The sequence below is a fragment of the Cuculus canorus genome, chromosome 1 (genome assembly GCF_017976375.1).
Source record: "Cuculus canorus isolate bCucCan1 chromosome 1, bCucCan1.pri, whole genome shotgun sequence".
Classification (NCBI taxonomy): domain Eukaryota; kingdom Metazoa; phylum Chordata; class Aves; order Cuculiformes; family Cuculidae; genus Cuculus; species Cuculus canorus.
This window is the reverse complement of record NC_071401.1, coordinates 155,029,976-155,042,414: the sequence shown is the minus strand read 5'-3', so window position 1 is coordinate 155,042,414 and position 12,439 is coordinate 155,029,976. Positions and strand designations below refer to the sequence as shown.

General features: G+C 40.5%; 1 protein-coding gene across 26 annotated transcripts in view; it reads right to left on the bottom strand.

The window, feature by feature from the left end:
• Nucleotides 1-487: 487 nt before the first annotated feature.
• Nucleotides 488-12,439, bottom strand: part of TNRC6B (trinucleotide repeat containing adaptor 6B) — a 136,069-nt gene continuing 124,117 nt past the window's right edge. For 22 of the 26 annotated variants that reach the window (XM_054064391.1, XM_054064437.1, XM_054064448.1 and 19 more), the window contains 6 exons: nucleotides 7,895-8,041; nucleotides 7,542-7,637; nucleotides 4,675-4,995; nucleotides 4,210-4,280; nucleotides 2,256-2,395; nucleotides 488-1,328 (listed from right to left, as the gene is read on the bottom strand). In XM_054064391.1, coding sequence (XP_053920366.1) covers nucleotides 938-1,328; nucleotides 2,256-2,395; nucleotides 4,210-4,280; nucleotides 4,675-4,995; nucleotides 7,542-7,637; nucleotides 7,895-8,041 — 1,166 coding nt within the window. In that variant the 3' untranslated portion in view covers nucleotides 488-937. The remainder of the gene's footprint in view (nucleotides 1,329-2,255; nucleotides 2,396-4,209; nucleotides 4,281-4,674; nucleotides 4,996-7,541; nucleotides 7,638-7,894; nucleotides 8,042-12,439) is intronic. The other 4 variants (XM_054064419.1, XM_054064459.1, XM_054064620.1 and 1 more) reach the window with 2 other exon arrangements.

The following is a 12,439-nucleotide window of genomic DNA, read 5'->3' as shown; positions in this document are numbered from 1 at the left end:
CACTCAATATGATCTGCAGACTTGAAATAGCACCCTGCTAAAATGGATTTAAAAAAACCTACTGACAAATTTTAATCCAGCCCACCTGGATTCTGCTTCAGCTACAAGGACTCCACCATGCCTGTCTTGTCTTCAGAATCAAGACACGCAGATGGCCAGCCAGCCCGTAGACCATCAGCAATGCAGCGTTTCAAGATTATATATAGAGAGAAAAAAATGCACACACACGAACATGTGCACACGCACTCACACAGAAACAAGCACACGGGGGCAGTTACATGTGCCAGAACACACTGGTACTGATCAACCAGCCAATCACAAAGTGTTGGTTTTTTTGTTTTGTTTTCTTTTTTTTCCATTTTGTTTTTTTTTTTGTGGGTTTTATGATTTTTATTTTTTTTTTTAGATTTTTTTTTTGTTTTTAAAGTGAGGCTCCGTCAAGTCTCCCCCCCCCCCTTTTTTCTTTTGAACCCCTCCCTCACCCCAACCCAACATGGTAGACCTAAGGACGGAAACACACCCAGTGCAAACAAAGTTAAAAAGCTATTTTTTCAGTATATATGTTTCTTAGCAACAACTTCCGTATAACATGAAAAAGTGAAAAACTAGAAACTAATTTTTTTAATTTTTTGTGTTTAAATTTAAATGGTATGTGTACTTGCTTCACATTGTCTTTCTAAGTTGGCGTTCATGATTCAAGTATTTCAAGAGTGATATGTTCTCTTTTTGGATTCATATTCCAAACGAAAAAACTGATAAGGGAGGCAACTATGTGCTCAGACAGTCTATCAATGACCCACCTTTTTTTTTTTCTCTCTCCGTTTTCTTTTTTCCTTTTATAAATGTATTTATTGCAAGTTGAAAAAAACGAAAAGGTCAAGTTAGTGCTGCTGCTGTTCCAAAAAAGGTCACGAGGTCAGAGTTGAAAGTTCGAAGTTCAGATTGAATCCGACCCTCCTCCCAGAAGGTCTCCAGGTAGTAAGGGAGCAGGGCTGCCCATTCTGTGTGGATCTTCTACGCTTGGGACCCCCCACAAGCTTGAAGAATAGCTTGGGGGCCCCCACAACGAAGTGCCAGGGAGATCACTCCCACTGCCGCCACCGCTGCCACCACTGCTCCACTGCCCAAGCCCTGTTGACCCACCAAAGAGATTCAAAGCAGGTCCAACTGGATCTGTTTGGTTCTGTCCTGTCTCCAGGGATTGCCAGCCTGCTGTAGGTGCACTGGGGGTTGCTGTAGGTGTGGGGGGCTGAGCTTGTGCCAGAAAGCGACTAACCTCTTCATCTGTGGCAAACTCAGCAAGGATGGTAGTGTTTCCCAACACACACCTGGAAGACAAGATACATGGAAGAAAAACGTTAAGAGCCAGAAGGTGAGGGCAAGGGATTCAGAAGCCATGGAAACAACATGATTAGGTGCCCAACTGAAAAGATACAGCAACTCACAACAGAGCGAGCACTGAAAACTTCAACTGTTCTTGACAGTGAAACTGACTCAAAGCACAAGAATTTTCATTTCGGAAGTGGGACACTTCCTCCAATACAACCCCTCCCCCCAACATTTAGTTGTTACTCTGTGACAAAACTGTTCTAAATTTAAACTAAGGTCCTGAACATTAACACCCAGAGCAATAAAAGTGCTCACACATCATAGCTAAAACAGTAAATGCACCTAAGCCACAAACAAACAAAACAGAGCAAGAAAAGGTTAGAAGTCTGTGAAACTGAGGATAATATTAGTATAGTTCACAAGTTTTCACCGAGTCTAATGGCTTACAAACCCCCTGCCCCTCCAAGATTTTTGTGTCAAAACTTCTCACATTTTCAAAATGTACCAGAGCCACAATCAGTTCCAAAAAGCTTAAGAACAGGAAATCAAAGCTCTGCAGTTTTTCAAGTAAGCTGTTTCAGGTGTATCTCAAAACTACATCAGTACACATTTGGGTTACACACAGAAGAATGATTTTCATCTGAATCAATTCACAAGCTTTTATAAGATGGTAAAATTGTACAGTAAGGTGCACACGAGTCCCAATGCCATCGTATCTGCACCCTCTTAGTTCTGTACGTGCCAGTCTGTGCCAGCAATCAAAATAACATGAACAGAAGGCATCTTTGTTTCTCCTCTTCCTCTGCTGATGAAACATTCCCTTCCAACCATGATACTTGAAATGAGTTTGCAAAGCATAGCACTGGACAGAGGTTTTATGTTCATGACTGATGTAGTAACAAAGAATAGACATGGGGATCGCTTACATGTGCAGTGCAGTCTGGGCCTTGGCCGCCTCCTGTTTGGTGTTATATCGGATAAGGGCGGTGCCCTGGGTCAGGTTCAGATGGAATGTCAGCAGTGGGCCATGCTGCATGCAGATCGTCCTCAAGGTTGACCCATCGATCTGAGAGAGAACAGCCAGGATAAAACAGATGATTGTAACCATCTCTCCAAATGTACCTCAGTCCCGACTTTGCATCAGTAATTAAAAGACATCTGTTTTCAGGAAGAAAAACAGGTGAAAGCAGTGGGAAGTAAGCAAAGGTGACAGGATTTAATTTTCTAAGAGAATCAGAACGCCCTGGCTTCTCACAATTACATGGAATTTATCTGATTTCTCTTTCCTGCTCACTTGTAGCTTAAGTCCAATTTTCCCCATCTCACTGAGTTTCTTAAATTGTCGCTATCTTACGTTGGCAGGTTTTCCCATAATTATATACAACTTGTACTTCTCACTGTCTTCAGAATTTGAACCAAAGGAACCACAATGTGTTAGCTGCCAGCACCACAATTTCACCAGAATTTACACATCGACCAGTAATCAGAAGTTCTTTTGCAAAACCAGAAACATCACCCCTTCAACGAGGGGTTTTAAAAAACTATTTCGGTGGTTGTCTTTGTTGTTTATGAAACAGTTAAGTCACGGAAATGATCTTTCTGCCAAACGCAGCATTGTTCGATCCTCCTGAACTAATGAACACAGCAGTTGTTGCCTACATTCCTTCTGCAGCAGTAACAGTTCCTTACCTCCAGTAACTGCTGCTCTCCAAGGTGTTCTATACAAACAGATCCTGTTCCTGGTATGCCACAGGAACACGCACACATGAATGGGCTCCTTATGTGCAGACACTTAAGGAACTGCTACCTTCTTCTTCATCCCTTTCCCTCATTATATATATACAGCCTCGAATGAGGGGAAAAAAGTCATGTGTAGATACAAATACGGACAAAGTTAAAATAGTTAAACCTGAAACGAAGATACTGTCCCTGAATCCACCTTAAACTTCACGCTTCCTTCTCTCTAGTGTACTTACCACAATGAATAGAGGATTTGTTACGGATAGAATAATTATAATCTGCTTCTTTCTCTTTTCTATTAACTTAAATGCCTCTAAAATACATTCTTCTTCCATTAAGTGATTCCTAAAGTATTATTAAACTACCTTGCACATGGGAGACTTAAAACGACACCTCTTCATCACTTCACTGCCATTTCCTTCACACCAAGGAAAACAGTCTTTTCTATGAAAGGAGCACCGTTTGCCACACTGGGTGATCTGAAGGAGACCTTAGTTTCTCGTGACACGTCTACATTTTCTTAGACTGTAGTAGAAGCATGGTAAATCACCCTGCTGAACAGGGTTCTCTCTGTCTAGACCTCAGGGCGCTGCCGATTATCATACAGGCTCTTCCTCAGCCTTGAATAATTGGGATTGCTGAAACCAGAATCTCCACAGAATTCATTCTGAACGGAAGCAAGCTCTCAGAATACTTGCAGGAATAACCTAACTAGACTGTTTTTGGCAGGAGTGCTGGAAACATTCTGTGGTTTCACTATGGAAACAACAAAGTGAAAACTGACAGTTATACCAGCTTTCTTGTTGACAACATTCTAAAGAACAGCCTCTTACACAGCTATAAACCATTCCACATTATGATCATGTAACTTATCCTCACTTCTAAGAAAAATCTTTCTGTTCCAATATTTTTTTTTAAACTCTAGGTACTGAAATATTATGACGGTCACGTAAAATTGAACATCTTAAAGTTAGCTAAGAGATTACAATAGAGAAGCCAATCAGGCTGCAGCCCAGTTCATTACAAACACATCTTCTGTAAGCTGACCAATCTGATTGTTAATTTTTATTCCAAGCGAAACAACGGAAGAATATACAAATTGTATCTCAGTAAAGCAAACAAGACAATAACAGAAAATACCTGTGGAGTGAGATTGTGAAGAACCAGCCAATAGCTAGGACGAACGGAGCCACCATCACTCCAAGTAGATGCTGCAAATTAGAAGACAGAGCAATCAAGACAGATTTGATACAAAGAAAATTTCTTTTTAAAGCCACGTCTTTCAATTTCAGACAAATTCAGCACTGTCAGCCCTGCTAACACATGGAAGTGTTATTTTCAGTCTTGTAAACAAGAACACATCTTTACTCACATTTCACATCGAGATTCACTTTTTAGTACATTTTAACATTAAGGAATTTGCAACCCACAGAAAGCATCTAGTCTTGAAAGGCCCCATGCATCTAGTCTCCTGGCAGTTCCCAGCCCTCTTCCCTTATCCCCTGCAGCACGACCTGAGATTTCACACAACATCCCCCTTCACTCCCCATCCCAGTTACTGACAGCAAATTTGCATTTCAAGAAGGAACTGTTTTTTCCTTTTACCAGACAACTGCAACTTTCTTTCCTCCAAACCATTAGTGCTGTAAAACGTACACTCCTCAGGTCTGATCAATGGTGCTAGCAGTTGGTTCTTCTCACCAGAGGCAAGCCTTGAGTCCTGTGCCCCCCAGCCCCTGACCGATCGGGGTGCTGTGCTGTTCCATGGAGATGATGGTTTGGGGTTGGTCAGGCCAGGAGGCGGGCGGGGCAGCCCTGTAGTGTTCCTTGAGGAAATATGGTTTTTCCACATCTTGTTGGAGAGATGAGTGGGATTGTGTCCTATGGGATCTGGGGACCATGTTGATTTGTAATCACTGAATTTTGCTAGAAGATTAAATAAATTGTATGTGTTAGAGAAACTTGGGAGATTCGGCTAGCCTTTATCCCCGCAAACCCTTTGACCATATTTATATTGAAGACAAGCATAAAGCACAGAACCATACCAGTACCAGTTAATTTATCATACAAAAAAGCATCACGCTACATGTAAGTTAGTTCTTCTTTTATATAAGACAATAAATAATAATAAAAAAATCCCTAGAACATTTATGATAATGGTTGGACTTCACGATCTTAGAGATTTTTTCCAACCTTAATGATTCTATAATGTTACCAGTCGCAGTATATTTAACCATTAATATGATGAACACCAACTTTTATGTCCGCAGTACATTTTATCTGAAGAACCTGAGAATTTCTTACAAGTTTGGGCACTACCGACCTTTAATGAAACAGAACCTTCTTCAGGCTGAAACTTGTGGAGAACTAAAATGAGTATTTACCGTTCTTGGCCTACTAAGCTAACGCTACTCCTAAAGATATCCTCCTGTAAGATTAAAGCTTTCTCATGAATCACGAATTTCATACAGAACAGACACAACGGTAACCCATAAAGAAGGCCATGTAGCTGGGTGACACCTGGACTTTTAAACAATCTTGATAGTGCATATTCTATCTTTTTAACTACAATGCATTACCAAATGCCTGGTAGGAGAAGTTAAGACTGATAGTGGATATCCCTATCACACCTCAAGAACCCTTATATGAAAGTCCAATAAAAGAGAAAAAATTAATACATTCCCTAAAACATCACTATCAGCCATGAATATTTGGGAGCTCTTTCTAAAGCAGTTTTCCTTCTGAAGACAGACAGCAAATTCTCTCAGAGCTTCTGACACCACGAGACATTTATCACCCAGCAAAAAAAACCCCAAAGAAACAACAAACCAAACCATAAAGTAAAGATTGCTCAAGTAATTTCTATTTTCCTTGTTCTGTAACGAAAGCCAGCAAACACAGATAGATCAATCTGGGGAAAAAGGCACTTGTGTTATGAATTATCTTATTCAGAACTCACGTGCACGCGAATATAAGTATTAAGCCCTATTCACAAACAAAAGGGAGTAAATTACTTGTTTCAAACAAAGAGTAAAAATCCAGGTTTACAATATGCCAAGGTGTCACAAAATAATACATTTGGGAATGAAGACCATAAAGCTTTCAGCAATTAAAGAATGCTTCGTTTTACAGCTAGATCACTCTATTTCCACAACAGAGTAACTGCGAACAGGAAGAAAGGCAGCATCAAGCACTACCCCATGCAAATGTATGAAAAGCAATTAAAAATCAGCTTTCACTAGACTCAGTTTGGTTTTTTTTACAGACAAACAAACTCTAAATCCCTGATTTGGATGACCCACTTTCCAGCTGTTAAATGCTGGTATGTAGTTTAATAAAACAAACAGAAGATGCTGTATGTGCCAGGCAGTGGTCTAGTTTCCTCAATTCAACTATGACTTCAAGTTGAATTTTTTATCTCTGGGGTCCTTTCTCAGGTGCTAGAAAAAAAATTAGCAGAGGTAAGAATGTGATACATGCCACTTCTTTCTCAGGCTACGAAAGAGATCTTTTATCTCACTGGAATACTGCATACACGGATACTGCTTCAAACTAAAGTAACACAAAAAACTGGCAGCACGAATGCTGTTTTTCTTAAGGGCTAAAATGGATTTTCCACACAGGTTGTAAAGATGCTGAGATAACATAAAAACATAGCTTACATTCAGTAAGATGCAAAAAAAATAAAGTCTGGACCAGATGCAGCTCTCAGCTGTTTGTCTTCTGATATTTACACACAAAACTTTTCAGTAGCTGTCAAGAAAACGATGTCTCAAGAGAAAATTCTGGCATCCGCAAATTCAAAATGCCTGTGTGGAGCAAGTACTTCCAGCTTCCTACTTGGAAGCGTGTGCAAAAACTACAAAGCTTTTCACAAGAAAGCTTTGGAGACCTTCTTACCAAGGGTCTGAGGCAGCTATCTAAACTGCTATTTACAGGCAAACCATTAAATACTAAAAGTCCCTTCTCTCTTCAGGTTTCAGGGAATGATAAGTACTACATAAGGTGAGGCAAAAAAGTTCCCTTCACAGCATTTCCATGTTCTAAAACTAAAATGAATAAAGTCAGTCACCTTATTGCTCCAATTAAAGCTTTAAGTCATACATACAGGAACAGATATGTTTAAAAAAATTATGACAGTCCCCGAACCCCTTACACATGTCCACAGACTGTGCATGTGGGTTTTTTCCCCCTTCTGCATCTGCTGCTTGCTATTCTTTTACCTGCATAACTAAGAATTTTGTATCATGGGAGGGAGAAAGAGTAGAGGATCTTTGTCTAGTTTTTAAAGCAACTACAGCCAGCGTCTTTTATCACTAGGAGGAAAACTCTTTGATCAGCCACTCAACTCTTGATTTCCAACCTTCTGCAGAAATTACTGGAAGACTAAATATTCAAAGTGGAACAATGACGATGAAATAGTGAATAAGTAGAAAATATTTTGTCCAGGTTACGTTTTAGAGTCTGCATACCTGAAGTGCTATGAACGTTGGTGAAGGAATTGTCAGAGGCACTGTAGGGCCAGGCACCAGGTGAAGGCAGCGAGGTGTTGAGGGAAGAATTAGACCCTAGCAAAGGAAAAAGGAGAAAGAAAGGGAAGAGTAGGCCAATTTCAGAGTTTCTGTGATACTGTTAAACCTCAAGAGAGCCACGATTTATATCAATGCCAAGCTTTTATGAGATACACATCCACAGCGCAAGGGCACGCAGGCTTCCTTCTCAGTTAAAAGTGATATACTGGTACCCTATTATGACAGGAACATCAGGATATTCTCAAGTACCAGAATGACATAAATAATGACACAGCAGTTGGTCGCTGTTTTACCTGTGGTGTTGTCCCGCAGAAGTTGGTGGTCAGTATCTACAATGGGAGATGTGGCTGTCCCCCCAAGCACACTTCCAGGGGTCACATAGGGGTCAGATTCAGGGTCAATGTTTTGAATACCTTTCCATGGCACTCCTGGTTGGAACTCTGGGACAAGAGGGAGAAAGGAATTAGATGCGAACAGGGAAATGCCACTGACTGGAAGTAATTGTTGAAGATACTTTAGGAGGCTAAATAATAGTGTCCTACATCGTTCCTCAGAAAAATCAGACTTTTCTTAATTAAAATCAATTTCACATTTCCTCCTATAGCATCATCTCTAGTGTCTGAATAAAAGTCTAAACTACAAAAAAGTGGTACAAGCACATATGGTACTCCTTTGCACGAGCATTTCTCAAGGAAAGGCAACCTACCTTAAGAGTTTGTAAACACTGCATTTGACACCGTACACTGTAGATAGACACACGCTTAGTATTTTTCCTACCAATAATGAAGTAACACTAAGGTGAGATGCCTTGTGGTAAAAGCAATGTAAATATAATATGCATACTTATCATGCTTTAGTTTCCTTTCAATTACACCTCCAGGCACACTAGAGTTTTAGGCCAAGAGGAGGAGTTAAATCAAATATGAACACACAAAAACTCCAGTTGCTGCAAGAAAGGTCAGTAACCAGGTTCCTTCTCTGAGTAGAAGTTCTATGGATAAAGTGCTGTGGTCAATTTTGGAAGCAGTGATAAGAAAGTAAAACTGCCAAAGACAAAAGCAAGTAAAGAAGCTTCAGATACTACACGACAATTTGCATAAGTGTCAAGAGTGCCAAGGTAGTAGATCCCTTGTACATACAAGCCCAGGATATGGAATGATACCTTTACTCCTAACCTGAAATTTTGAAATAATTAATGACAGAATATTTGAGTGTAATTAAAACCCCACGATTAAAAGTGGGATCCTGGATGGGATCTCTGGAATGAAACCACGTAGGGTGAATCTGGCACAGAACGGTTCATTTTAGTCACCTTTGTAATGAAAAAGCACAGTCAAGGCTGATTTTCACAGAAAAATAGAGAAGAAGATGTGGTACTGACTGTTCAAACAGTTGGCACAGCAAGGGCAGTATTAGATCATGATATTACACTGGCAGGAAAATGTCAGAGAAGATCTAAGGAATGTCTCCCTGGAGCAGAACTGTGGTCCGACTAGCTCAGTATTCTGCTAACAGTGGTAGGGGATACAGTATTTCAGGACAGAACACAAATCTGTGCACGGCCTGTAGGCTGCTGCCCTAACACTTTCCCAGCATTCAGAGTCCTATCTAGGAATCAGGCATGCCCTCTATCTGCTAGCACCTGCTGGTGACTGTTTTTCCAACAGTTTATCCAATCACTGCTTCAACTGGCTAGAACCATCTGTCTTCAGAAGCTCCAAAACCAATGCATTCCAGAAGTTCAGCACTTCCAAAGGAACAAACGTCCCCTGAAGTCCAGCAATTGCACCATGGTTCTAGTGTTGCAGGATTTGCAGAATTGCAATTCTGCATTTATCTTCTTTGTAGCCTTCATGATTTTGGAAATCTCAGTCACATCTCCCAGTCTTTAGTGACTCAACAAAATAATCTAGGATACCAAGTACCAACATTTCAAACAGTATCAGCACTGCAGCAAGGAAGGAATTTTCTCAGCCACTGCCAAAATACTACAGTCTCCTGAAACAGGATCATCTTGTGCTTAAGGAACAAGCGACGCACAACACACCTCTTGGGTCTAGTCAAAAGATCTCTGTTTTGAGATAAAGAATCCATGAACACAGGTCAAGACCTGAAAATTAGAACTCGTCTGCCAAGAAAAAAAGAAGCTATATCCAAGTCCTGCCTTTCTCAAGATTTCTGAGAATTGGTGTAATCTGCTCTAGGCGAACCTGCTTAAGCAAGGGGGTTGGACTGGATGATCTCCAGAGGTCCCTTCCAACCCCGATCATTTTGTGATTCTGAGACTGAAAATGAAATACATAGTAAGCTTTCATCAAAAAGTTACGGAATACTCAAACAAGGCTCCAAAGATGAGGTGTACTGCATATAAACACATTCACTTATCAATATAATCCTGCTCTGGAGAAGTGTTTTTCTTGAACTCCAGCATACTAACAAATTTCTAAACTATCCATTGGGACTGACAGTTATTCTCATGCACATTCACCAATTCTTCTATAGACATGCTCTTATTTCTAGATAGTAAAAAAAACATGAAGTGCATTTCTCCACTGATAATTTAAGTGTCGTCTCAAAAAGTTCAAACATAAGATTATTACGAAAACCATGACCAACATATTCAGGCCAGCCAGTCTCCCTGCAGTACGTGACTGAAATGCTCTTGAACGGGGAAATTACAGTCTGGTACTACCTAGGTATGCAAGTCTGTGAGACATAACCAAAAGACAGTTCTCACCAATGCAGCAAAACTTGCTCTCACCTTCAGCTGTGATATCAGTTTGATTGGGCACCACTTCATTTACCTTTGTGCTGAACAATACTGCTCTCTTGAACGGCAAAATTTCTGCAGCAGATGGCATTTAGGAGGAAAACGCGAAAGGTGTAGTCAGGGTGAATGCTGAGCGACCACTGTATTCATTCAAAGGAAAAGCGCACCTACTTCAAGAGGCTCCCTCTTGTAAAAACTCATTTTCATTACCAACTTACTTTCCAACACTAGGAAGAAAAATTGTATCTCCGTGCTAGGAGCTGACAGTGGGCCTCATCTACAGGCTCGCAGAGAAAGAAGACCTAAAACGTAAAATCATTCTGGGTCTTTATTCTTTACCATGGGTGTTGACAAGGTGGATTGTGATTTCAGCTAAGTTTTCCTTCTTGAGGATGTCAATAAACTAGAGAGGCTGTGAGACAGCATAAGCAGCTGATGGTTACAGACAGCAACACTGGTCCCAGTAGTCTCCAGGCCTCATAGTAGAGGGCAAGCAATACAGCAATAATTGGATAAAAGCCACATGCTGAAACACATGATCTATTACAAGACATCTGCAATCACAGCTGTGGGCTACTAATTTACATGTGAAATTAGGGATGGTACCGATGATCCTATGATCCTACTGAGAGTTTATGTTGAGGATTTGTGAATTCCAGCTATCCTGTCACAGTGGTGGGGCACTCAGCGACAGCACAAAATTTGCTCATCACTGATACTGGGACTGCAGGTGTCACTAAGGAAACTCTATGGTATTAACAAGGGGCAAAAGAGTAGCTATTCACCTTCTCACTTCTCTTACAGGCTTCTGGTACCAAGAAGCCTGCCAGAGGTAGTGGCTGCTCCAAAACCTGGCAACATGGCAGAGCTGATCCTCACATCCCTCCCCTAACATGCCAAGCAGTGTTTCACTGTATTATGCATGTGAATGGTGACTAAAGAAACAAGTTCAGCAACAATGACTCTTAGAAGACAGGTCCTGAAAAAAACTTAAATTTGAGGGGTTTCTGGCATTACGAACAGTAACTCCAGCTTGAGAAGCTTAGTACTTAACAACCAGGCTGAGAGAAATGCAATGCAAATACACGTCTATAGACAGCAGTCAGTGGTATGAAATGTTGTGGGTGTGCAGACGTTCTTGAGATAACTAATTCTGTAACTCTGTTAGCTTATCAGGAAACGTTTTCTTGCCAGAGTTAAGACACTGAGAGGTTCCCACATAAAAAGCTTTAATTACTCTCTTACTGGCTTCCTGCAGTTGTATCTGTCTCAGATTCCTAGGACTTCTAAGCAAGATCTGTAATACTGGTTTACCCAAGAGATGTACTTGCACCTTTACTTTTTTTTGTGTTTGAAAGGATATAGAGCACAGAATTTGCAGTTATGAATGCAAATGTAAGTGTCTTCCAGGTAGAGAAAAATCACAGTATCCACTATTTCCTGAACAGCACCGTGATTAATCTGTGCAACTTCAAGGACAACACCGTGTTTAATAACTGTTTTATATAGAAAATTATGTTTGTGTTCAAATATGTCTGTATTTTTCCTAGATACTTGAGTTGTCTAGCAGAAAAGTAAAATTCTGCCAGTGAAACTTCACAAGATTTAAAGAATGTGCTATTGCCTGTAATGCAAAAAGCAAGAAAGTTCTACTCAAGCCACAAGACTGCTGAGCAGTAAGGAAACATGCCGACATTCTTCTATCCTTCAGGCCACATGAGCGAAAGTGAACTGCAAGAGCCTAGCACACACTTTATAAATACGCTGAACCAATACTGCTGGCAAAAGAACCTGGTGGCTGGTAAGTGCATCATATTTGTAAACAATTGGCAGAAGAAGAGCTCACGGTACATAAAATACAAAGGTTCAAGACAAAAAACCCAAGAATTCACATCTTTTGCTTCTTGATTCCACACTATTAATGAGAATTTTTACACCTCTTGTCAGCCTAACACAACGCAAATAAGGAACCACTACAAAAGGAGGGAGCATGTGTTCCATGGACAAGCATTCTGAAAATTTCTGTAGGTGTAAAGTCACAAAACCACAGAAGGTCAGACCTCACCTA